Genomic DNA, 25476 nt, shown 5'->3' with positions numbered 1-25476 from the left:
TCCCGATGTTTTGTAACGCACGCAACAGGCAAAAATTATCGATGCCTAAACATTGACGCTGTAATCTCCTTTTAAATCCCCTTTGCCTATCCACACGCGGGTTTTTTTTTCAGCGATGAGGTTTGCTGGTTGTGAAGGTTTAAAACTTATCTTTCGTAAATTTAGTTGAAGGTGCTATCTCCCTCTTACATAGCACAAAAGCTGTTAGGTTCCGACGTCGCGTCGCGTCCATAGTTAATTTGTGTTTGGTTTTGTCTATCAAATTGTAATTAAATGTGAACGTTTATTAGTGGGAGAACGTTTTAAAAAAATAAAACTTAGGCGCGAAACGCGGGAAATGTGATCGATGTCGGAACTTAAAAAGCCGCAAAAAAAAACAGAAGGCAGTAAACTGAATCGTCTTTTGTTAGTGCTTTTATTAATCTCTGTTTTGTTGAGTTTTGATCATTTGAAAATGGCTACTTTTTCGAATGAAGAATACGCGGACATGTTAATGGCGTACGGTAAAGCCGATGGTGTTGCACGAGCAGTACAAAGAATCTACCAGGAACGATTCCCTAATAGACGCTTACCAACCCGCCACACGTTTCAAAACACTTACCGCCGCTTACGGGAAACTGGAAATTTGAACGTAAATGAGCCAAGAGGGATTGTGGTGCGACACAATGTTGAAGTTGATAATCGGATTTTGGCACTGTTCGAGGAAGAGCCGACTAGAAGCATCAGAGATGTAGCTGCATTACTCGAAGTTTCTATCTGGAAGGTGGAGAAAGTTCTTCGCCAAAACCACAGACACGCATTTCACTACATTTCAGTTCAAGGTATTGAACGTTTGAATTACTTTTGACCCATACACTTTAACATAAGACTTAGGTCATCATCATCATCAGGCTATGTAGTCTACTGCTGGACATTGTACATCATTAGAAAGAGGACAGAACACAGAATTTTGTAAAGTTATTTCAAGAACGTGGTCTCTTTTTGCTTTTTTTTTTTTTTAATTGAGCATCAAAGTTGACTTTGGTGTAAATTTTTACATCTTGTAAAACATTTGAGGGTTAATAAAAAAAAACTAGATGTTAAATGTCAGTAATTTTGACTTTGATAAAACCGTTTAATGTTAGACATCACGACGCAATAAACGTTGCATCTCTCTACCACTTACTTTTTTTTTAAATTTAAGTTTAAACAAGTCGGCCTTGAAGATTTTTCAAAAACAACAAAAAAAGCAAATAAAAAAAACTCGTGGGCCCAAAAATTTTTTAAAGGGCGTGAATAGATAGAAAACTGCCCCACTTATCCGCCATTTTAATTTAGCAAACGATGGGCCAAACACCCTGTATATTCATATTCACCTACTGTAAAAAATCTCGCATAAATATATATTATGGCTTAAAAACTAGAATTTTAAAGTCGCCCCTGCATTTGAAAGTCACCCCGGTCAATGGTATTCATAGTTTTTAAGGTATTGTTTTGATAAATTACAAAATAGCCATAATGATTAGTATATGGAATAGTCAATTATACCAACGTATCGGTATCATTTCATTGAATAGACTATTTTCCGGATTTTTTCTACTGGCTCCAACGTTGTTTCCAAACATTCCATTTGATTGTTCCTCAGACACGGCGCGGACAACATCGAAGTGTACCACGCGTTCTACAAGCCCACGGAGTTCTTCATCCCGCAGCGCAACATCCGCAACTGCTACCTCAAGGCCGTCGCCCTCCGCGAGGCGCCGCAGCGGATCCTGGGACTGCACTTCGTGGGACCCGTCGCTGGGGAGGTTATTCAGGGCTTCGCGGCCGCCATTAAGTGAGTAGAAATATTGATTTTAACACGAGGTTCTACAAGCCGAAGAAGTTCTTCATCCCGCAGCGCAACATCCGCAACTGTTAGCTCAAGGCCGTAGCCCTACGAGAGCTAGGGGAGCCTCAACGTATATTGGGACTGCATTTCGTGGGACATGTAGCTGGTGAAGTGAATTAAGGCTTCGATGCTGTTATCAAAAAACTGCCACTCCCACGAATGCGATATCCGGCCGGCAGTGACAATCGATAATCAATTCTAAATTTAATATTTTAGAATTGATAATCGACTGTCACTGTCGATCCCAAGTTTTTTTGTTGACTAATTTAAACTTGTAAAACTCAAGGGAAACCTTATCAAACTGCACAACGGGACTTAAGCCAGTCTGCTCCGAGACCACGGGGACAACGCCGTCCTCGAAACGTCGGAGGTAAATCTTAAAACTTAAATACGCGATTAAGTCCCGTTGTGCAGTTTGATAATGTTTAATAATCGTGAAAGTTTAAATCAGTGTCAAGGGAAACCTTATGGTGGGATGCTATCACATTGCTACCCACAAATAAGCATAAGCGAATGAAGCATGACCAATAGTACTTGTTGCAGAATGGAGTTTGTATAGCAACATTAAAAAGTTTACTGGTTTCCGTGGTACCTTTGCATTTTTAATTACTAAATTTCGGTTTGGCCTTTAACAGTACTATTCCGGTATACCAATCTAAATACGGGTAATGTTTAATTTCCAGATGCGGCATCACAATGGAGCAGCTGATGAACACGGTGGGCATCCACCCCACCGTGGCCGAGGAGTTCACCCGCCTCAACATCACCAAGCGCTCCGGCAAGGACCCCAACCCCGCCTCCTGCTGCAGCTAGAGCGGGACCACAACGTTGCAGACAGGGACGGACGACATACACACACACACACACACACACGAGCGATATCGATATACATCACACTCACTTCGACGGCAAACCGTGTCGCAAATGGGGGTGACCTATTAAAACCTCGTAATATTTTTCGTCTGATGTTTCGTTAGACCGAACACGTTTTGTCTAAAATCGCCGGTATCAGAAGGGTCACTATCTAACCTAATTGCTTCTAAAAAAATTGGATTTTGAATAAAACGCGTTCGGTCAAATGAAACACGCACACGATCGATAAGAAACAAAATATGTCTTTTCTGTTCCCGAAAATTATGGATTCTGGAACTTGGTTCCCGGCTGTGACTTATATTGTTTGCGATTCGAAATTCGAAAATTATAATACTTGTTTTACCAATATTTTCGGGAATATAAAAGGCAAATTTCATACTATCTAATTTGAATCTGTGTATAATATCCGGTTTTATTTAGTCCGATTTTAATCAAATTGGAGACAAGCGATAGCGGTTATACCATTCAGTTTTAAATTTGAAATTCAAAACAGAATTTCAACAGGATTAGATCACATCCGTTAATCTACGTTCAAATATAAATCATGATTTGTTAGCTCAGAAATTTGGCGCAATGTATGTTGTATTTGATAGGCTTACGCTGGATTCAAACATTAAATGTTAGATCATTGTTGTAACATAGGTATTGTGATGGAATTGTTTTGTATTTGAATCTGTTTAGCACTTTCACAGTTTTATGTAAAATCTTATCTATAATCTATGTCTCACTTGAGACCCATATTTATTTATGAACTCCAGACTGTGAAAGTGTTAGAATTGTTATTTGTTGAACAGGGATTTCGGTTTGGGCTGCGCTACTTACACACATACTTATAAAATACCTGTCATGAATAAGGAATTTAATATCCAAAATTTCAAAACATGGGAATCTTCCCCAATGATATTATTAATTTAATCGATGCTCGAATGAATACCATTGCACATAAAGTCTTGCCTTGTATAAAGACGATTTAGGGTGAATTTTTAAACTTTGAGCGGTCAAAAATCTTAGAATACACCCTGTAGCAAAATTCAATTGTAAAATATATTGTAGTTAGAAAACTTGCACAATTATTTATTATGAAATGAATTTATCCATTTGTCTGGTGCGATATAGCGTAACTAAGAAGATTCTACCTTGAAAAACTAGACGGCATGGATCTTTCTTTTCTTATGCGGTGACTATAGCACTCTTCAAAACCTGAGATGTTTCGACAATAGTTTTGGCTTTATGAAATATTCCACTAGTGAGAACAAATTTTACTAATAAGTAATAATATTATCGCTGCCGCAAACTTTATGTATCATTTCATTTAATGTCGAGCCTCACCACTCTTACTATTGTGATACTGTTAACTGTCTGCATCAAATATGTTGATACAACATCATATCTAGGTAGTCATCATATTAGGTGAAATTTGACCAAGTATAATAAACTAATAGTTAAGCTCTGGTTTCCTAAGATAACGGTGCGGTCATATAGCGGCCGTCTCCGTACAAAATACTACACCATCCATATTTAGCCATATAATTTTGTATGGAGACGGCCGCTATATGACGGCACCGCTATCCTAGGAAAACAGAGCTTTAAAGGGTTTTTTTTTGTAAATTGATGTATTTGATGACGACACTAACATGTATATCCTAAGCTTTTCTTATCTATGGTAATAGAAATAAAACTAGTTGATTACAGCCATTTTATTGATATTACTTAAACAGTATTATACTTTAATACAATATCACTAATTGTTTACCACGATGCGAGGCTGCACATTCCGCATAAGACGTATTAAATCAGTTGATGTTATTTTACATTTGTATATGATTGTACTCTTTTAATAAAGTGATATATTTTTATTGAATATTTTGTTTAACTCTTTCCCCATTTTCTTCTAGATAAGTTTAGAGAAAAAATCGAGTCTGCATCATAACGGCAAGGACTCCTATTTGTGAATTGCAGAACCAAGAACATCTTGTTGTAATCGTTTACACTGTAAAATTGAACTTCAGGCTTTTAAGTAAGTTTTCTTTTTCTGCCTTTCTAGTAAAAAAGATGAAAATGGCAATTACACGTTACAAACTTCTGATCGCAATGCATCGTGTATAGGTGGAATACATTTTCGACAATAATGTTGAACTTTGTTTCCTACCAGTATAGGGTTTAATTTTGCATAATTTCTGACATGAATTTTTGACACCCTGATGTAAAGGGTTAACTAACCATTGTAAACCTTACTCCAATGCGATAAGGTCTACTAATGGTTAGTATGTGTTACACGGTACAGCCATAGATAAAAGTAGAGAAAGAGTGGTAACTCCATACATCACAGTTTTCTTACCAAAACGTGCCGCGAGTTATTTCCTGGTCGACATCTAGCGTCAAGTAGCAGAATTTATCAGTACCGCTAGTTGACAATAGATGTCGCGACGTTAGAAAAGTCTAATGTCCAACAATTTTCAGCTAACTTGAACTCTATTTTCAACTCCTGCTTGTAGAACTTGTTTTAGCAGTATATTTTTCGTCAGTAGCGACACTTGTGGCATCTATGGTACAGCGGCGGTTTAGTCTTGATCTGCGCCGTAAACAACGGGTAAATAGTAGGGGGTGCGAGGGGATTTATGTGTTGTCGAAGCACCACAGTCGAGAGAAACAAGTACTATTTGTTATCACAGTTAACTATTTTTAAACCTTATTCTAACGACACAAGGTATAGTAATGGACAGTTAGGTCAGGCGGTACATTATATTAGTCTTCGTTCTTGGTGTACTGCTCCATATCCGGCGTGGGCTGACACGGGAACCAGATCTGAGCTGTAAACAGCGGGTAGTAGGGGTGTGCGCGGACCTGAACGTTGTCGAAACGCCAGAAGCGGGGGCCGCGGAAGAAGTACGTATCTGTAACATACTAACATATCAACCAACTACATTCAAATGGTGGCGCGAGACCGACTCGACTATGGATCAACTATTTTCTACTCCAAGAAATTGTATTTTAGAGTTTAGTAAATATAGAAGATAAAAAATACGGTCGAATTGATAACCTCCTCCTTTTTGGAAGTCGGTTAAAAACGATCTCCATAGTACTACTACTACTACTACTGCGCCGCGTGTATCCTCGCTGTTATAGCTGCATCGCGTTATTTACATTTTAGTTTGAAAATTGTCATTGCAAGCTATTTTATTGGAGGGTAGATATAAAACTTCGAATTGTAAAATAAAATGGGACTTGCCTGACCGCAGTCGCGGGCCATCTAGAGAGCCCTCCGAGACATAGTCTAATAAAACATGGTCTTCTATTCCCAGAGTGACACATGCCTACGTCACAATAACATGGCCGCTATATATAGCGCTATCGCATATTATCATATAGCGCTGTCGCATGATGACGTAGGCTTGTGTCAGTTAGGTGACCTAGAAAAGACGGGAATGGAGTACCAGGCGGAGTATATTATTATACCATGCTCCGAGAGAGTTCAATAAAGTACCTAATTCACCTATCTAGTGCAGACTTGGCGCAAAAGTTCCCATTTTTATACAACATTTTCAATATAATGTCTGTATTTGTGGAGGACTACTTACCTCCCTTCCAAATAATAGCGGAATCCACAGGGTACGGGAGGTCTCTCCATACTGACATGCTTTTAGGGTACCTGTTGAAATGACTAATATTATTATACTACATCGAGATAAAGTAGGTACATACTCAACTCAACTGTAAAAAATATGGGTGCACAAATCATCTCAGAAATATGTCCCATAGCTCTTATGTCAGCGAATTAAGAAATATGGGACATATTTTTGAATAAGTTGGCTACACCCATATTTTTACAGTTGACTGTACTAGTAGAGATACATCAATTACTTATATCATTTAACTTTCTCTTTCCAGTTCTGTGGACCCGCTACTGATAGATTTTTATTTTTCACCATATTACTCTTAGAAGTGGCCGCTGCTGGGGCAGAAAGCTTCTTAATCCAATTTCACACAAACTGTATGAAAACTCTGAGGTTTGTGTCTCATTTCATATTGCTGGGAGTGGAGAGCTAGGTACCTATGTATAGCTTGTCATTTACCCTTTATCCATAGTCCACGTGTCCTCGTTGAACCGCCAGAAGCGCTCAGAGTCTATAAGGTACGTCTTATTGTTGTAGTTGGACAGGAAGACCGTAGTCAGCTCTCGAAGGCGCCCGGGCAGGCGGTAGTCTCGGAGGCGGCCGCGTTTGATCAGGCGGAAGTTGGGGCCGAATTCCCAGTACTGCTTGTCTGTAAGGTTTGTTATGTTATGACAATGCTTGGGTACTTGGACTCGGCGTTTATAGCTTAGTATAGTTTGGCAAGCTATTTACGTCAATGGAAAAACGGCGAATTTAAAAATGTAGGCGTAAAGGTTTGTTCTCCCATATAAAATTTGAATTTCGCGCCTTTTACTACTGACACACTTTGTCGGTAGCACGGACGTAGAGAGTAAACTGGATAGTGTACACTGGCCAAAAAGTGTGTCCACATGAGAGGTCAAACCTGAGCCCTCCATCTCTTTCTAATTAGGGTGACCATAAGTCATATGAATGTGGGATATTAGCATAAGATGGAATGTATAGTTTGGCCAGGATCTTTTCTCATTCGTGCATAATCAGAGAGAATCATACTGTATTTTCCCTATGCTAGTATAATTGCCCCAGAAAAGAGATGGATATAGTTTTTTTCTCTTCTGTAAAACGCTTCACACAACCTTACTTAATTTAGTCGTTATAAAGCTTTTAGTCTTTATAAAAGCTGTTACAGATGGGATGGGCGTATTGGATCGCGATCAATGCGATCATGGTTGATTGTGAGGAAGGTGGTCCGCCGTACGTCCATCGTACGTATTGGGTGAAAACCAGCGTAGTGTCTTACAGACACTGCTTAATTATGCTGAGCGGCATCCTATTTGGTGTATGTTTACTGTATTGTTAACTTTATGTTGTGCTTACCGTAATGTAGGTATGTTTTTGTACGCCATATAAATATTTTCTATTTCTATTTATTTCTATCAAAGACAGCTATAAGAGAGAGCAAGACAGATTTCCAGGGTCGGGTAAAACGTTGTAGTTGTACTTGGTAATTCGCAAATCGTATCGATTAAAAACGCTGCCTTCGGTCGTGTTTTAATTTATCACCACTCGTTGCGAATTTAATTCCTACTTTCAACACTTGCAACGCAAATAAATTTATATTATTACTATGCCCACTGGTTATCGATACTAGTCATTTTGTCAAGCCCTAGCGTAGCGTAACAATTTATGTTTTTACACGAAATTATCTTGATTATTGACTAAAATGATAAAATATTAGCACACGACGAAATAAAAACTTACATTTAACTGTGTAAACCGGCATTCTACACTATTTATGCTCTTCATAATTCATAATTTAACAAAACACCTATCACTATCAATATCATACTCATGGTGTGTTCATATACGTGATGACTTCCCTTTTGCATACTTTAGCTATTCTTTAAGCGTAAGCGTCATCGTAGATCTGTAATTGAAACAAAATTTTCAAATTTGCCGCTTTTGTATACTGACGGAAATGTCGGCCCAACCTATATAGAATCGATTACATATATATAAATAGTTAGAATTAACGTTCCAGTAATTAAATATTATGTATAAATATGAGTCTGTAATGTCCAAGGACTTCGGATTTAATTTTTGGCAATTATGTAGCTTTCATTACGTGAACCGAATAATTAAACATGCCGAAATAAGTATATCTTTATTTATTTATTAGTATACTATTTAGGTAAAGTTATTTTTACATTAAGTATGAAATAACAATGTTGTAAGACCGATCCAAATCGTACCGACATCATGGTCATCCTAATCGTCATCAAGTTGGGGATACCAATTATTATTCAAAGTTACTACAATTTCTAACATATTCAATTTACTGTTTTTTTTTTTGTTGCGCACATGCTTGGCTTAATCAGTTAATAATATTAACATCATAATAATTAACAAATTACTTAAAAGATATCAGAACTGTAATTGGAATATAGCACTAAAATAGTATAAAAAGGTAATGAATTTCAGTAGTATATTGATATAATTTCTACCACAATGGTATCTTTTTAATATTGGCAACAATTTTTCTATCTCATGTGGACCGTTTTCTCTAGTCTGGTACGAACAACATTCTGTCTCGGTGATAAGGTTCAAATTAGTATGGCAAAAAAAGTGACATCTCGCTCCAGTTTAAACAATATAACTTCATGGTCGGTAGAAAAAGGCTTGCCAGAGTATACCTAATAACTTGTGCATGTTACTTGCAATAGCAGCCTAGGCCTTTACTTGCTCCGGTTACTTGTACAAGCACACTCAATTAACTGGTGATACACGCTTGCGTGCAAGTAGATGCGTCGTTACTTTGCTCCAGCTATAAGCGCCACGTGCAAAGCCTTAATTATTGTAAATTGGTATATAAGTAATATGTTATTTACACTGTAAGCACAAATGGAAACCAGAAAGACAAAGTACAAATTAAGCCAATATCAATAAATTGACAAGTGGCAACACTGGCCGCTTGGGGAATAATCTATACTTACCGAGTAATGTTGCCATGTTATTTAAAAAAGAGTTAAAAAAGAGGGCTAAATATTTGTTTTAAGACAAATATTAAATGTTTTGGAAAAAGTACGGACACAGATTGTTAAATTACCTTTGAATATGACGATGTTTCCATTCCGTTTCTCGTAAATGGTTCTAACTACGTCGACGTGTTCTGGCAAGCCAATGAACACGTCGTGGAAGCGCTTCGGATACCCCGGATCAATCTCCTTTCGCTCGCTGAGCACCCACATCCACTGTCAACAACGTTTTTTATTTTTAACCGTGGACTAAGTAATTATCATCACTTAAGACTTTTAAGTGTTAGAAAATCTGGACTTAATTAGTCCTTTATTAACAATAATCGCTAAAGTTAAAATCATCTTATTATTATAGTTAATAGACTTAATATAGATGGTCAAGCAAATCTTGTCAGTAGAAAAAGGCGCGAAATTCAAATTTTCTATGGGACGATATCCTTTCGCGCCTACATTTTTCAAATTTGCCGCCTTTTTCTACTGACAAGATCTGCTTGACCCAGTATAGTATATATATCGGTCAAAAATATGTCCGTCACTCCTGAAAATATGACATCGAGCGGTCATGTATAGGTACAGCTCCTATCTATAATCCTCACGGTTCCCTACCATCTTGACCGATCAATCTTTTTTGGAACCTTCACTGGATGCGGCCTACAGCTCGTATCGGTATTTCAACCTTTCTGCCCCAACGGTCAAAGGGTATATGAGCGATGGGCTCCACCCTGCCCACCGCCACTTACGGCGATCTTCGCATTTCATGCGGAACTGGACGCGGCTCCGTTGTGCAAGCGGGTCTTCGCTATATATAATTATGTAGGTACGTGCGTAACGCTGTCACGCTTACACCACATCGTCAGCCTTCCTCGTGTCCAGGCGAGCTATGAGTTAGGTTGATCTTACCTCCTCTTCGAAAACATAGATCTTCCCCTGCAACACCTGAATGGTGTCGAAGTTGGTGTAGCACAGGTCGGGGACGTCCTCCTCATCAGTAACGCCAGGGTCTAGGGAGAACCGCGGCGCCATCGGGTTCTCTGTTTGTACGGTGAGAGCGGAGGTCGCGGCTTGCTGGTCTTTCACTGTAATATGAGAAATTGAAAGCCATATACAATACGGATCCCAATTGCGCGTTGAGAAAAAATTTATTGCAATGTACAGTCAGCTGCAAAGAGAGGTGACCACACCTACAAACAAATTTCTACGCAGGACTAGGTTAATCACAGTGGCCCCTTTAAGAAGTTAATAAATACTAGAATACTACGTTATTCAGATGATGTACGGGAATCCTCGAGTTCGGATTTAAGGGTTGTAAATCATTCGAAAACGCATATGCTTAAGTATGTATACTCTAACTGTAAAGCGCCCGCATGCCCAAAATATCGTCCTCGTACAGGCTCTGCACCCGCGCCCGATAGTACGGGTACATGACCGACGCCCTCACGTCCGAGTGCGCCAGGCCGAGCGCGTGCCCGATCTCGTGGACGGCCGCGGCGAACAAGTCCGTCGACTCCTCGTCTTCCTCGTCCTCGGCGGGGTACTCGCTCCAGATCTACGGAGATGGAAAATTTTGCATTATCGACTGCATTATTATCGGCCGTTGAGAGACAAAAGTTTCAGCTCAGGTAGACGTGTAGCAGACGTCTACCGTAGTCAGAATAAATCCCTTAAACCCTATTACACTTTTCACCGGAGTTGAACATTTTACGTTACAAAAACGGAATTGGGGTTACTTAAAAAGAAGTTAGTACCTACCTCATCATCGTCAAAATGCAGATCACCGAGCGGAGGGCAGAAGGCGTGCGCCACCACCTGTCCTGGGCCGTCGAATGGAGACCTGTAACATTTGTATTTATTAAATGAAATACATAGTCTTAGCTATCAGCTATGTTTTACAAGACACTGGACTTACCCGTCCCCGTGGTCCAAAGTGACGAAAGAGATTTCAATATCGGCCTTCCCCGTGTCCAGGCGAGTGAAAGTAAGCCCTGCGTGCGGCGCCCACACCGCCAGCGCGGCTGCCATCTGGCGTTCCACTCGGTGCTTCTCTAACGTTCTCGAGCCGTTGAGCACCCTAAAAAACGTAAAAAATGTCACGTAATACACTGCCAATATTGGCTCAACCATTGGCTTTGGAATTTGCATTGCCCTGCATGGTGCCCTATACAACTTATTGTGTAGGTAAGCGTGTAAAATTCCGTCGTAATATGGCAAATTTTTATATTTGCTTACCTGTACGTAATGTGTTTCTTGGTCCATGCTTCTCGTGTGACGTATCGTCTTGATCTGGACGATGTGGTAATGATGTCTTTGACGCCACATCGTTTTTTCTTGAACAACTAAAAATACAAAAGCTTGGTTAGTTTAGGATAAGAATTTGGTGGTTTAAGGCAAGACTCTCAAACCAAAATTTCGTAGGCTCTAGTTGTAGCGTTTTGCTTAAGAAAAAATCCTAAAAAAAATGGCATAATCGTAAGATTTTAGCTGAGGTTAATAAGTCAAATGGTAGTCGCGTTTGACTCGTAGGAAGGAATCCCTGGAAAGAAAAAAAGATTAGTAAGAGCTCACTGGGATACGTGTGATGACACAGAGAGGTCACCCTTGTACAGCTCCTTCTTATTGGCTTTATCTTTAATTATTCAGTTTTAAGCCACATGACACACCTAACTATTTTCTACCTTCTCAGGCACTAACTTGTTTCGTGGCATTGTCGATGACTCCGCTGGGCGTGAGGCCAGCGAACGCCTGCAGCCGCCGCACCGCCTCGGTGATGGAGAGCGGCGTGTAAGAGAAGTCCAGAGACGATGACCCCTCGGCTACTTCTGGCAGGTAACCGTATCGCTTCATGAACGACACCTGCATTTAACAATTTAAGTAAGTAGACTTGCTATAACTATTTAGCCAGGTACCAATATTAGGTAGGAATTAATATATTAGTGTTATTTACTTCTATTAACCATTGGTTCTCAAAATACTTTCTGCTTTGTTACATTAACTGATAATGAAAAGTTGACTGGGCCTACTCGTATACATACGCATGTATACGCAACTGCGAAAGGATATGACTCAAATAATACTTACTCATAATTCTCATAAATGTAATTGATACATTATCAATAGGTACTTACTTACTATATTTACACACATTTTTTCTTCTCGTACGATGTCCCTATTTATAATTGGCGCTAAAGTAAATACGGTTGCCTACTGATAAGACACACTAACCTCTTCCTCCGTGGGCCTGGCATCCTCAACATAGATCGTCCGACACTCCACAGAAACAACCAGGAGCAGACATAACAGCAGACATCTGCCCATGGCGGCGGGACACAAAGCACTGATACCACAAGTGATGCACTCCAGTGACCTTTGACTGCAGATAGTGGCCAGGAACCGATTTGGTTATTGCCCTTAAGTCCATGGCCGTATGAAGATGTTTTGTTTATTTTCTAAGCATCGTCAAAGGTCTTGTAAAGAAACCTTTAGTAACATTGTAACAAATAAGTACTTATCTACCTTTTAAGTACCTAACTTAGCAAATTAAACTCGATTCACAATCTGACGGGATCAGAAGAGGTCCCCATCTAATCGATTTTATCGAGGCTGTTTGCCTATCTATTCCTCTCCAATTTAAAGATATCCGAGCCTGGCCCTGGCCTGGCTCCTTCCTAGATCCTTCTCTACCGGATCTCTCGAATACTTACATCGAGATTATCTTAATTTTACAACTGCAATATAAGTTCATGAACAGTTTGTGAATTGCAGTTAGAACTCAAATTTATTTTGAAGAAGCCGTCCTGAAGAAAGTCCTTATTTCGCCCCCTAACATTAAACCTCATTTCTAACCACCTTGCCATGACTTTGTTTGTAACGTCTCTTTGGTGTCAAATATGTCTTGTCATTGGAAAACGACATTGATATTTTGAAGCGCTAATTTCGTAAACAAAAAGTGCTTACGAAATAATTAAGATTTTTGGGTTACGTACTTTTAGAAACAATGAGCAAGGAAGAATCCAAGATCAAGGAAGACAGTAAGGAGAAGTTTCATTCGGTTCCGAACGTGCGTCCGGATGGTGGGAAGAATTCTGAAGAAAGGAGATTGTACAGCTTGTCTCTCTCACAGATACGGAAACACTCATCACAATTTTCCGACTACCACCACAAGCCGTCGCCTTTTGTAAGATTTACATCACCAGCCATTGCGGCCTAATTGCTAAGACCCACGACTCCATATATATTATTAATACACTAAAAGGGCGTGGGTCGCAATCGCTGATATATTTTCTGAGAATTCCTTGCTTATCGTATAAAGAAAAAAATATTCCAGAGCCTCCGGTGGATATCAGGCTGGAATCCGAAAGCAGGCGTGATCAATCTTAACTCACGCGGCAGCACCACGGTGTTCTACGCGGCATGCAACTGTGGCATTCTGTACAACTGGACCACCAATCAGATGAGGATCTTGCAGGGACACGTAATTAATGAGTCATTTAATTACTACCATTTGTGCATAATGGAAAGCCTCTCTTCTTTAAAATACGTTATATAGAATGCTAATAATTAAATTTAACGATTGATTTTGGTGCAACACGCTAGGGGTCGGTTGCACCAAACCGTCTGTTTCCGTTAAAACGTTCGCAAAATTTTATTGTATGGGAGTGGCGTTGATCAGTCTGGCAATCGTGGTTGGTGCAACTGGCCTTTAGTCTAGCGTGCTATTCTGGCCTGGTGACAATTTTAATATCGTGTCGTTACTTTGCCTTTAATGGCACTGAACTCCAAACACCATATTTTAGTCTTATCCGAATGAAGGCAACGTAGAGTTACTTGTAGAGGCATATGGTGAACTGCATCGCAGCGGACGGCGACGGCAAGTGGCTGGTGACCTCCGACTCCGGTCCTGAGAACCTCATCACCATCTGGGACAGCGATGACTACTTCCCGAACAAGACCTACTTCCTTCCACATGGCAACATGCGGGTATCGAAGGTGGCTTTGAGCCAGGACTCGAGGTTTATGCTGACACTGGGATATCATGAAAAAACTGCAATTTTTTGGTGGATTTGGTCGTCTGGGCAAGATGAACCTCATGGTAAGAGTGGTTTGATTTACGTATCGTATCTTGTTTCTGAGTCCAAAGTCAAACGAAATCAATGGAATAATTTAATACAGTAGAATCAATTTGACTGGTTTTAGCTGCCCTAGATGTCGACATACCTAAAGACAGTGTTTTGGCTATGGAATTTAATCCGGATAACACTTGGCAGTTTGTGCTTATGACAAAAACTGACATTTGGATCGGACTTTCTCAGGTACATTTCTTCAATATTTCATCGATTATTATGTGCATTTTAGTAAATATACTGCTCATTCGATCGAATTGGCATTATTTAACTTTATTTATGTTTTAGAAAGTTTTCGTCATGGAGAGAGGTCTTCTCAAGGAAACAGATGATTACGAGTTAAAAATTCAAATGATTGAGAAAAAACCAGAAATAAATTTGACATTTGGGAAGCTAACTTGCTTTACGTTCGTGAGCATCACCTCACAAATCCTGGTGGGCACTTCCAGGGGAGCTATACACGTGAACGGTTATACTATCGAGTACCAGGAGAGCATCGAACCTAAGAGTTTCGAGTTTTTGATGTTCGTGAAAGCGTTGAAGTTGGAGGATAGTAAGATAAATGTTATCAGGAGTATTGATGGGTAAGCGCTTTTTTTAATAAAGTTAAATTGTTAACTAATAGGTAATTGTGTCACCCCTCTTGAAAGCCAATGATAGTGTTAGAGCGGGCCATTGACATTTGTCTACAATTAAAACCAAAATATTACTTTGCTAATCCGCGAAAAGATAACGTGCTAGTCAATCAGTGCTAACCCGTTATACTTAATTGCGTATTTTTACATGCAATTAATATTCCCACCCTCCCGCCGCAAAAATAAATACGCAAATAAATATAACAAACCACCACCAAAAGAATAAATCTCGACACGTGTTTCGCCTCTCTACGAGGCATCCTCAGGAGTTGTTGACGGTCTGACGCCCGGCAACGGAAACACAACCCCGTCCGTTTCCGTTGCCGGACTGATTGACTAGCACGTTATCTTTTCGCGGATTAGCAAAGTAATATTTTGGTTTTAATTAGTATGGATTTCCGCAAAGTAACGCCTGATTCTATTCACTATTTGTCTACAATGTTAAGTAACTTACTATTCGTGAACCTTACAGCAAAAACATAAGCGGCTACATAGCGTCGCTGTTAGTAATTACCATTTCATAGCAAGGTGGTGTACAATAAATAACTGAGATACTATCAGGTTACGAATTTTTAACGGACTTATTGGCTGTCCCCTTGTCCCCTAGTCCACTTTTACAATATTTTCAATGGACTCCTTTCTTACAACCGATTTGTGATTTAAGATAAGATCCACCACCATCGAAATCAAAAATGACCAAGGTAATTTACTGTCGAGTTATTTTCCCAGGGTGATAGTGACGGGCAACAACGGTGGTCAGATCCGCTTCTACGACGACCAGCTGAAGCTTCTGCACTGGCTGCAGGATCTGTCCGTGGACCGCGTGCGTTCCATCAGCTTCAATATCTCTCCACGGAGCTACAAAATCATTGATCTCAAATGTTAGTCTTGTGTTAAATTGGCTTAGTCCAATCAGTAAACGAATGAATAAAGGAGAACTGTTAGAAATGTAATAGTCCCACCAACAGCCCCAACTTTTACAGTAAATTAAATTACAGTACAGTACAGACTTACCCGGTAATATTTAACCCTTTTCCGCATCAATCTACAAGTACAAGGTTTTCCCACAAAATCGAAATATATTCCAATTAATCCAACTTTGATCACATTTCTTGAAAGTCCAATCTAATTTGAACCTTAAATCGGAATGCTAAAGTTGAAATTCTACAGGTGCGTAGGTACGTGGTCGATAAATCGTACTATGTCTGGAAAAAGGTTAATGATCTTGTTTGACAGGTGGAAAACCAAAGAAATGTCCTTGTTGGGAGAAAGTGGAGACAGAAAGGGACCCTGTGACGGGGATTATACGCCAGAAGCTGATCAAGAAGAACCTGCCCACGGACGCCACCACCAGCGGCAAGACCTTCTTGGTTCGGGACTTCATCGTTAGTAAGTCCTGTGCAGTAACCATCAAGATTTGAGTGTGGTTTAAAAAAATCATCGACTTGCATCAGCAACTTGAGATCCGTAGGTAATCCAAAGAGCAGTAAGGCATCAAGTACAGCTTATTAGCTTGCCCTTAGAAAGGTTCCACAAATTCCAGAAATAACATAAAACAACTTTTTGTTACACTTTGGAACTTATTCCATTTTTGTTTTTGTTAAGTATTCTGTTTTGACATACAGTAACATAAATTTTCTTTTACAGCTACCGGCAATAAAGGAATTGGTTTCGTTGATTTTGTGACTGAGAAACTTGTCACGATATTGGATTACAGAGTCTCTCCGGCATTGTGCGTGACGGTGCATCCAGAAAAGTGAGTCTTTATAGAATATAAATATCCCATAACGTTGCTATGGAAGAACATGGATGACTTTGATCTTCAGTTCGCAGTGTTGTCTTTATAGGTATAACCGTCACTCTCAATTGATAGATCTAAATCTTGGCCGATTGTTGATTTTCATATGTTTTCACAGACCATACGTGTGCCAAGGTTTCGCAGACGGCGTCCTCGACCTAGTGAACTTCTCTCAACACAAACTGTTCGCAAGGATATACTTAAGAGAACATTACAAGGTCGTTGTGCCGCCCAATGACGAATCTATAAAGTGCGAGTATGAAGTACACAAGCCGGAGTTGTCGGTGACCTGTTTGAAGTATGCACCATCGGGTGAGGTTTTTGGTTGAGGTTCTTTTGGCACTCTGAAAACGCAACACAATAAATGTAGGATTCTAAGGGCTATTTGCACCATCCCACTAACTCGGAGTTAATCCGTCAACCCAGTGTCAAATTGTACTGGTAACCATGGTAACTCCAGATTTAACCGGTTAACTCCAGGTTAGTGGGATGGTGCCAGTGGCGCTAATAAGTAGTTGCGGACGCATCTAAAATTAGATGAATGTGAATTCGTCTCCTCGTCAGTCGCTCTTGGTGTACACCTTCCATCTGCCCAAATTGTCGTATATTTGACCTCCTAGTTCTGTTGCAGGCTTGCATTTAGCTTGTGGCTTGAACACCGGACAACTGCTGTTGCTCGACCCAGTCACCATAAAGATCCTGACGGAACCGTTTCATGACACGCAGCATGCCATCGAGGACATCTGTTACACCTGCGACTCATTGACGCTTGCCTTCTCCGTGAGTTCTGCATGCTTGTAGCTCGCGATCTTTACAGCACCAGCTAATATTTCCTCGACTGACTCAACTCGCAAGGATAGGAATAGCTTTTTAATCTCTTCCCGCGTTGGGAGTAATCAAAAAGGTAATTAGAAAATGCTTCTTGTTTTCAGTGTGGGCCTTTATTTTCGGGATTATTCTGGACTGCTAGATGTACGACTATCTACAAATTCTGATGGTTATTCAGCCTCACAACCTGGTTTCTCAACCAAACTTCGCAACCCTTTCGTTTCATAAAACTGGCAATTCAAGAACCCGAATTGGATAGTTTCGTTAGACGATGGATCACAATATCTATTTTATCAACTCCGTAATCTCAATACGGTATGTGTTGTAGGATGCCGGTCACACAGTATGCGTGTACAAGTACGACTGCAAGGCGTTAGCGTGGACGTTCATCGCCAAACACCGCGCCCACTACAAGGACATCACTGCGGTGTTCTTTACGCCCATGCTGAATGATAATGGGGACTACAAGCTGTTCTCTCTGGGCGCGGACAGGATCATGGTCGAGTATGATATTGGTATGTATGTAACTAAAACCAAACAACCAAAACCAAACCACTGGTTTGTTGTTGTTGTTGCCGGAGTCTACTCCTTGCATAAAGAGCTTTGCATGCTTTAGACCCGTCAGACTGTCCCACGTTGGTTTGACATAAATAAATGTATATTATTATGTTCTTTCTAAAAAAGAAGCAACACGTTGACCCTAATCTGAATTTCATGTGTGGCCCGAATGCCCTGAATTAAAGACTATGGTCACTTATATGTATACTATGTATTTCTTTGAACTGGCGCAGTCGGTAGGATACGAACCTCCCATTAAGGAAATTTGATTTTCACCAGGGCATCACCATCAGCCATATCAAATATTCTAATACCACCGCACACTGCTAGGCTGGTTCTGCTACTGGACTAGATCAACGACTCTCGACTAGGTCGAGATCAACGTAATATATCGACAGCAATAACACTCTTGACTAACCATTGGTGGACATAATTTTTTTGCAATAAAGTATACGAAGTCAGTCAATAATGTGGATGGCGGCACACTTTTTATTTTTTTTCGTAGGAGCCAGTTCAGGAGAGCACCTGGAAGTACTTAGTCTGGATCGTATGGATCAGACGGCGGTTCCGCTCGCCGGATTTTATTGGCCCACACCCAAGGAGGTGAATGCTGAGAGTCAGCGTACAGACCTGCCTATGATTCTTGTGGCCAATGACGAGGTACCTATTCATTGTACTTTACTGAATGATGTTATTTATCTGCTGTATTCCGATGATGTTGAGTCAGTGCACAAAGTCTTCTCATGAATTTTTGTCTTAATTGTCTTATACGTTATATATTCTATCTACCAATCCTCCGCTCTGTTAACCTTTTCGACGCTGTGTCAAACACAAAAGCTTTCACTCAGACGCCACGTCACCGAAGTGTAAAAACTGAAATTGAACGTTATGCATATGCACGTAGGTCTATGTTGCTCTGTGGTCTGTGACCGATTAATCGGTCTTTGGCGGTGAACCTGCGGTGCGGATATATCGGTCATTGGCGTCCAAAAGGTTAAATCACATTTCATGCCTTCAAACACATAGGTAATGCAATGAGATAGCGCTCTATTAGGTGCGCCGCGCTTGTTCTTTATTCCATGCTCTATTCGATGCGTTCTATCTATTCTAATGTCAGGCATTCTATTTTTTCTGACTGTATCATAGTCTGATGCCTCCTTTACCAGTATAAATACAAGATCATGAACTACGCTACGACAATGACCCTGGCCACGGTCCTCGGGCCGCGCTTCGAGAGCCCCGTCTCCAGAATGCAGCTGGTCTCTAGGAAAGAAGAGCAGAACGTGCTGGAGTACATCCTCTTTGCCACCAACAACATTATCGGGCTTCAGAAATTACCGCTAGATGGGAATCCTTGGAAGCATGTTGGGATACTTGGACATCCCATACAGGTATGGGTATAACGGTTCGTTAATCAAAGTAACTCACATCAAACAAACTGACTCTATGTCAAGCGCCACTTCAAGTATGGAGTCGCACGACAAAGCTAATCGTGATGAGCGGTCTTATGAAGACTAGGCAAGCAAAATGTGTAATGATTAATACGAAACTTATTATATGGCATCTGTGTTTCACTAGGTTTTTTTTTCAGATTACTGACATGTGTTACCGCGAAGACATAGGGACGCTTTTTACCCAAGGAGCCAGAGATATATGCATGTGCCAATGGGCTGCCAACTACAGGTATACACATTTCGGGGGGGCGCCCTTCACCGCCGCTGAATTTTAATATAACGTGCCTAAGATGTGCAATCCCTCACTTCGATTTGTTCCTATTCTTCAGGGCAGTGGACAGTACTTGTCAGCAAGGTGGCGGAGATCTCGATCCATACTACTGCCTGATCGAGAACGGACGCCCTGGCTGGCTGTTCCAGGAGATACGCGACTTGTTCTACTACATTCAGATACTGTGTCAGGGCACATTCTCTCCCACAAAGCGGACGGTGAAGGATTACATACCGATCGATTCGTTGCCGGACCTTATGAGGGCTCTTGGGTTCTTTCCTTCCGAATACGAGGTTTTGAAACTTGTGAACTATTTTCCAATACAAAAATAATAAGTGGAGTTACTTACTAGATACGAATTTATTTCCCGTTACACTTGATGTTTTATCTTCATCTTCCTAACGAGACCTTGCTCTGTCTCTCCTTGAATCTTGAGACTTAGCTCAAATAAAGCTCTGCCGTCTAGTGCAGCGGTCGGCAACCCGCGGCCCGCGGGCCGCATGCGGCCCGCGAACCTCTCACTTGCGGCCCGCTAGCCTCCCTAGCTATTTTTTAAGTAATATTATCAAACGACAATGTCTGATAAACTCATAAATATTAACAAAGTGCGGCCCGCGTCAACATCGTTAACTACTATGTGGCCCTTAGCTGCTAAAAGGTTGCCGACCGCTGGTCTAGTGTATTCAAACTGAATTCCTAACTTCTTACCTATTCTAGGTAGAGAACCTCCTAATCGAAGCGAAGTTCAAAGTGTATCAGCCGACGCCCTCCGCGGAGGTAGACTTCGAGGAGTTCGTAAAGCTGTATCTGAACCACCGTCCCGCGTTCGGAGAGGACCTGGGGAGGGTGCGCAACGCGTTCAGGACCTTCGCGTCGCTTGAGAAGGAGAATTATGTAATGAGGAGGGATGAGTTTGTGGACATGCTCGGGAGTTACGGTAAAATTATAGTAAACCTACTTTATCAGACCGACCACTTAAATAAGTCCTCGCCTGCGCTCGCCGCCCGCACCTTCTCTGCCGCCCTTAGTCGTCCTGCCCCGGCGCCTCCGTACCGCGCAGGCGAGGACTCACTTGCTTCAAATGCTGCAAAGCAAAGATCCGTTCAGTCGTTTTTGAGTTTATCGCGAACATACCTACACACAAACAGACAGACGCGGCGGGGGACTTCGTTTTATAAGGTGTAGTGATGCATTAAGGATCGATGGTGAGACATCTTCCTCAGACTTCCACAGTTAAGGAACATTTAAGAAAATTACCCACCATGGTGCTTTCAGGAGAGTGCTTCTCTCGCGAGTTGAGCTGGTACCTGCTGTCCATCCTGTTGGGGCACAGCTTCGAGGACCGCGCCAGCATGCCTGAGGATGACTTCTCTTTCTTGTCCGAGGTACATTTACTTCAGCTGTCAATTAAGGGTTCTAAATGTTCAAATCTTATTTGATAACCACTAAAATCGTTTTAAGATAGGTAAAGGAATTTGTACAACAAGAGATCAAAGTTTGATATTTCTTCGAGTGCTTATTTTGAGTCCCGTGCTAGCGAAAGATTCTATAATAGAATCTTGAGCGTAGTAAGGGATTCAAAAGCGCACGAGATGTAAATAACTTTGATCTCGTGTAGTACACAAAATTTTTCACCCTAAGCAGTGAGAACATACCTAGAGGGACAGAGATAATAGAACCCAAGTATATCGAACTTGTATTAGACCCCGTATGTTGAAATGACATTTGACTATAAAGGTCACTTGAATGTCATTTTGTCTCACTCAGTGAGCAAAATCGCATTTTGCTCACTGAGTGAGACAAAATGACTCAGTGAGCAAAATCGCATTTTGCTCACTGTTTTTAAGAAGCAAAGTACCCTTGTTCGAGCTGCTGAGGTGAAAAATTAATTTCGCGCCTATTTCTACTGACAAGTTGGGTGTGTTTCACTATAGTTGCCACAAAACGAACGGTGCCGAACAGCGCCATCTAGTCTGGGTGTCAAAAACTCGCCTATTATATTAAGCACAACCACAGAAGAAATAATAGTATTACTACCGTACAGAAAGGACACTTCCTACAAACCCGAAGTTTGACAGCGGTTCAGGGTCGAATCATGTTATCCCTTTCGGTTATTTAGGGTTGTCAAAATTCAAGTGATTATCTTATCTGTGGTCTTGCACGCAAAAGGAAGTCAAGTGGTGCCAACCCTAAAGGCCCCAGTACACAATGGGCCATTGCCGGCCACTCCAAGGGACGCATTTATGCGTTAGAGGGAGCAAGTGATATTGCTATCTCATTCTACCGCATGGCTGCGTCCCTTGGAGTGGCCGGCGATGGGCCATTGTGTACTGGGGCCATAATAATTGCTTGGAGCAATGCTGAGCCGAAAGGAGCCGAGTTCGACCGAAGTCAAGAGTGTCTCCCCACTGGCACAACTCAGTTTGCGAATCTTTCAATTGAATTATCTAATCATTCAGGGGACCCGCATTCGGGCCGGCGCTGCGGCTGACCAGGCCCAAGTTCTCAAGCGCCGCAAATACTCGACGTTGATCAACGACTATGAGTTTGCGGCGCTCGCGGTTGAGACTTTGGGTCCCTGGTCAGCCGACATGAAAATATTCATAGGAGCACTATCGGCCCGGCTGGTTGACACCACAGGGGACCCCAGGGCTGGTGCGTACCTCTCTCAACGTATTTCTCTTGCGATACAGAGAGGTAACGCCGCCAGTGTCATGGGGTCCATGCCGCAGTCCGACCTGTTGGACGGGGTGTTCTTTTTATAATTGGTTTGGTTTTTTGTAGGTAAGTATATTTTATAGTTTGTATTTTTATTTTATTTCTAGTTTTAACTTTAGTTTTAATATTGTATATTGTATCTTTAGTTTTAGTAGATTTATGTGTACTTATTGTAATAATTATCTAACTAGACTGCTATCTGCAAAACATTTATACGCGTGATCAATGTTTAGCGTGTTTTTTGTCGTCAACAATGTTTCCATTTCCACAGAATATATCACTTCGTGACCTCCTAATGAACATCATGGGCATCCAGGAAGTGGAACTGTCAGGTGACCAGTTCTCGGCAAGAGACTCTGTAGGTTCATCCTGGGGCTCATCAGTCTCCGGCACCTCTGATGACAGGGAAAAAAACAACTGACTTATATTCCATATTGTCTTATTACAAATAAAATCTCAATCTTTCACATTTGTTTTCTGTACATAGAAATGTGACTTCAGTTTAAAACTAAATACTTTGTCTTATGAATTATTTTGACAAAACAGAAAACCTTATTTGGGTCATACACATTTTTTCCTGTAGACATCGCAAAGTTTAGAGAATTGAATGCTAAGTTTTGAACTGCATCCTAGGCAAGATAGTTTTTCTGGTCCTTAACTTGATGTTTTGTCTACAGAAGTGATCTTTTTCTGATGTGTTTGACCCTTTGAATGGTCAGATAAAATACAGAACTTCATATTAATATCTCCCAAGTTTGCTATGCATAATGTGTTCATGTTAACTTTATTATACATTGTAAGTTTTACCTATTACATATGTTTAATAATTATTATGATTAAGGCTAGTCAGTAGTGCCCTAGCATTCAAAATCCTGATTCATAAATCTGTATCCTCATTCTAAAAAGAAAATTGTTTACCCGACGCCAGTCTTACACTAACAAATAAGTTACAGATATTGCTATTTTGTACTTGTGCTTAAGAAAAGAAAATTTTATAAATTTTATTTTTAATAGCTAAAATACAAGCCTAGCATTAAAATGTGTATGTATACACTTTTTTATAGTTAATATTAAGTCACATTTTCGTTTATTCTATTAATAGTCATTAAATTTAGACCACATATTATTAATGTTAGACAACAAAAAAATTATAACAATGGTGACTTGAAATTCTTAAAAACAGCTTTATATTTTAAACACACCAATGATTTACTCAATAATTTAAGTAGATATTTACAAATAATTCATACATATTTTAGTCACCATTTATAACCAACATAAAACATTTGTCTGACTTCTAGCAAGTGAGTGTGAAAGAGACAATTTGGCATTTTTTTTATGCCTGGGATAAATGATGGCCTACAAATTATGGTATAAAATGCGGTTAAAATGCAAATAAAAATATTGAGCTGTAAAATAGTGTTGGCCAAACCTATCAACAATAAAATAACTCTTAGCACTTAAAGTAAGCTGCCGAGTTGCATGCAAGCTCGCCTTGCTCACAAGTATCATGTATGGCAGCATTTATATAAATAGTATTCACAGCACAGACATTAAAACAATAGAAGTAAATGTTAATATCAAATAGCACTGCTTAGCCATCACTAGTATGACTAACAAAAGTTGAACCAAGCAAAATCAATTTTATGGGAATTCAATTGATAAATATCCATGTTATGCCAGACTGAATTTGCTTGGTTCAACTTTGATTAGCCAGACTCCACCAGCCTGTTGTAATAGTCCTTGCCTCTGTGAGGCATTTATTTGTTGAGCTTGCCTCAATCAGTCTTTAACCGTTTCGCCGGTGTTGTGGTGCCACTGCTTTGGGAGTTGGAGTCCTCTGAGAAGTTCATGTGTGCTGAGGTGAACTCTGTGGGGCCCTGGGAGTCACTCACAGTTGAGAAACCTAAGAAAAAAATGTAAGGAGGCTATAAAATATCCACGAATTTTTATACGAAAAGACTTTCATACTAAAAGTTAAAATATAGACATCATGTAACACTAAACAAGTTGAATTATAGAAGGCTCAAACTTTATTTATGCTTCAAGTAGTTTAAAAAAAACTTACAAGTGTTAGAATCCTCGGCCATTCCGAAGTTGGAGTTGGATGAATCGTGCATCTTTTTGGGGGTCAACGTGTTTTCCTTATTATCTCGCTTGGCCGCGTGCTTCTTCTTCTGCTCGTTTGTTGATATCGGCACCCATTTATATATTTTCATGGTTGTTTCCCCTATCGTCACCCATTTCTTTTCCCTGTGGAATATTTATTTATGTTAGGATAATACATATTTATCGTAAAAAAAGGTTTAGAAAAAACTATGCCAAATGCGTACCAATGGCGAACTTTTTCAACAGCTTGCATGACTCTTTTGATGTCATCTTTAACACGGTTTCTAGTTTCGGCGCGTACGGAACGAGACATTGTACTAAGAGTTAGTTATTATATAAAATGTAATGATTAAGTTATAAGTTAAAATAAATTTGAAGTAAGTTTCTTAATTCAACGGCGTTTAAAATCATCCGCACAAGGCTTCACTTCACGAATTTCGCCATTATGGCTTACGGTGGGGGTGAAGGACGTCGCCGGGAGAATGATTTATGAAAGTATAGAATATTCAGTCTTACTTGATTACAATAAGGTAGGTATTTCATTACATAAACATGATAGTTACGGTTGTCTATGGCTACTCTATGGTAGTCTATGACGTTTTGCGTTTGGTTATACC

The 25476-nt window shown here is 40.3% G+C and overlaps 4 protein-coding genes across 9 annotated transcripts in view; 2 read left to right on the top strand and 2 right to left on the bottom strand.

The window, feature by feature from the left end:
- LOC134792647 (thioredoxin reductase 1, mitochondrial) overlaps window positions 1-4604 on the top strand; it is a 32082-nt gene extending 27478 nt beyond the window's left edge. For all 6 annotated transcript variants that reach the window (XM_063763903.1, XM_063763902.1, XM_063763905.1 and 3 more), the window contains 2 exons: window positions 1625-1816; window positions 2554-4604. In XM_063763903.1, the coding sequence (XP_063619973.1) occupies window positions 1625-1816; window positions 2554-2683 (322 nt within the window). In that variant the 3' untranslated portion in view covers window positions 2684-4604. The remainder of the gene's footprint in view (window positions 1-1624; window positions 1817-2553) is intronic.
- Window positions 4605-5455: 851 nt separating this feature from the next.
- Window positions 5456-12782, bottom strand: LOC134792645 (matrix metalloproteinase-2-like). Its single transcript, XM_063763899.1, has 11 exons — window positions 12591-12782; window positions 12060-12221; window positions 11598-11704; window positions 11278-11439; window positions 11121-11202; window positions 10722-10917; window positions 10272-10447; window positions 9443-9587; window positions 6817-7006; window positions 6322-6392; window positions 5456-5637 (listed from the first exon to the last, which is right to left on the bottom strand). The coding sequence occupies exons 1-11, from the start codon at window positions 12681-12683 to the stop codon at window positions 5489-5491; spliced, it is 1533 nt and encodes a 510-aa protein (XP_063619969.1). The 5' UTR covers window positions 12684-12782; the 3' UTR covers window positions 5456-5488.
- A 512-nt stretch (window positions 12783-13294) lies between these two features.
- LOC134792644 (cilia- and flagella-associated protein 251-like) lies at window positions 13295-23217 on the top strand. The gene is made up of 18 exons (XM_063763898.1): window positions 13295-13542; window positions 13693-13839; window positions 14199-14457; window positions 14562-14677; window positions 14777-15072; window positions 15853-16004; window positions 16360-16512; window positions 16771-16879; window positions 17040-17233; window positions 17553-17701; window positions 18078-18264; window positions 18813-18967; window positions 19474-19698; window positions 19899-19990; window positions 20091-20325; window positions 20750-20969; window positions 21308-21417; window positions 23022-23217. The coding sequence occupies exons 1-18, from the start codon at window positions 13363-13365 to the stop codon at window positions 23169-23171; spliced, it is 3129 nt and encodes a 1042-aa protein (XP_063619968.1). The 5' UTR covers window positions 13295-13362; the 3' UTR covers window positions 23172-23217.
- A 419-nt stretch (window positions 23218-23636) lies between these two features.
- LOC134792646 (B-cell CLL/lymphoma 7 protein family member A) lies at window positions 23637-25315 on the bottom strand. The gene is made up of 3 exons (XM_063763900.1): window positions 25084-25315; window positions 24819-25003; window positions 23637-24656 (listed from the first exon to the last, which is right to left on the bottom strand). Exons 1-3 carry the CDS (start codon window positions 25170-25172, stop codon window positions 24529-24531), a joined length of 402 nt encoding a protein of 133 aa, XP_063619970.1. The 5' UTR covers window positions 25173-25315; the 3' UTR covers window positions 23637-24528.
- Window positions 25316-25476: the final 161 nt, after the last annotated feature.

This window comes from Cydia splendana, chromosome 8 (genome assembly GCF_910591565.1).
Source record: "Cydia splendana chromosome 8, ilCydSple1.2, whole genome shotgun sequence".
In the NCBI taxonomy this organism is placed as follows: domain Eukaryota; kingdom Metazoa; phylum Arthropoda; class Insecta; order Lepidoptera; family Tortricidae; genus Cydia; species Cydia splendana.
The sequence above is the reverse complement of the archived record's forward strand: the minus strand, read 5'-3'. Positions and strand labels throughout refer to the sequence as shown.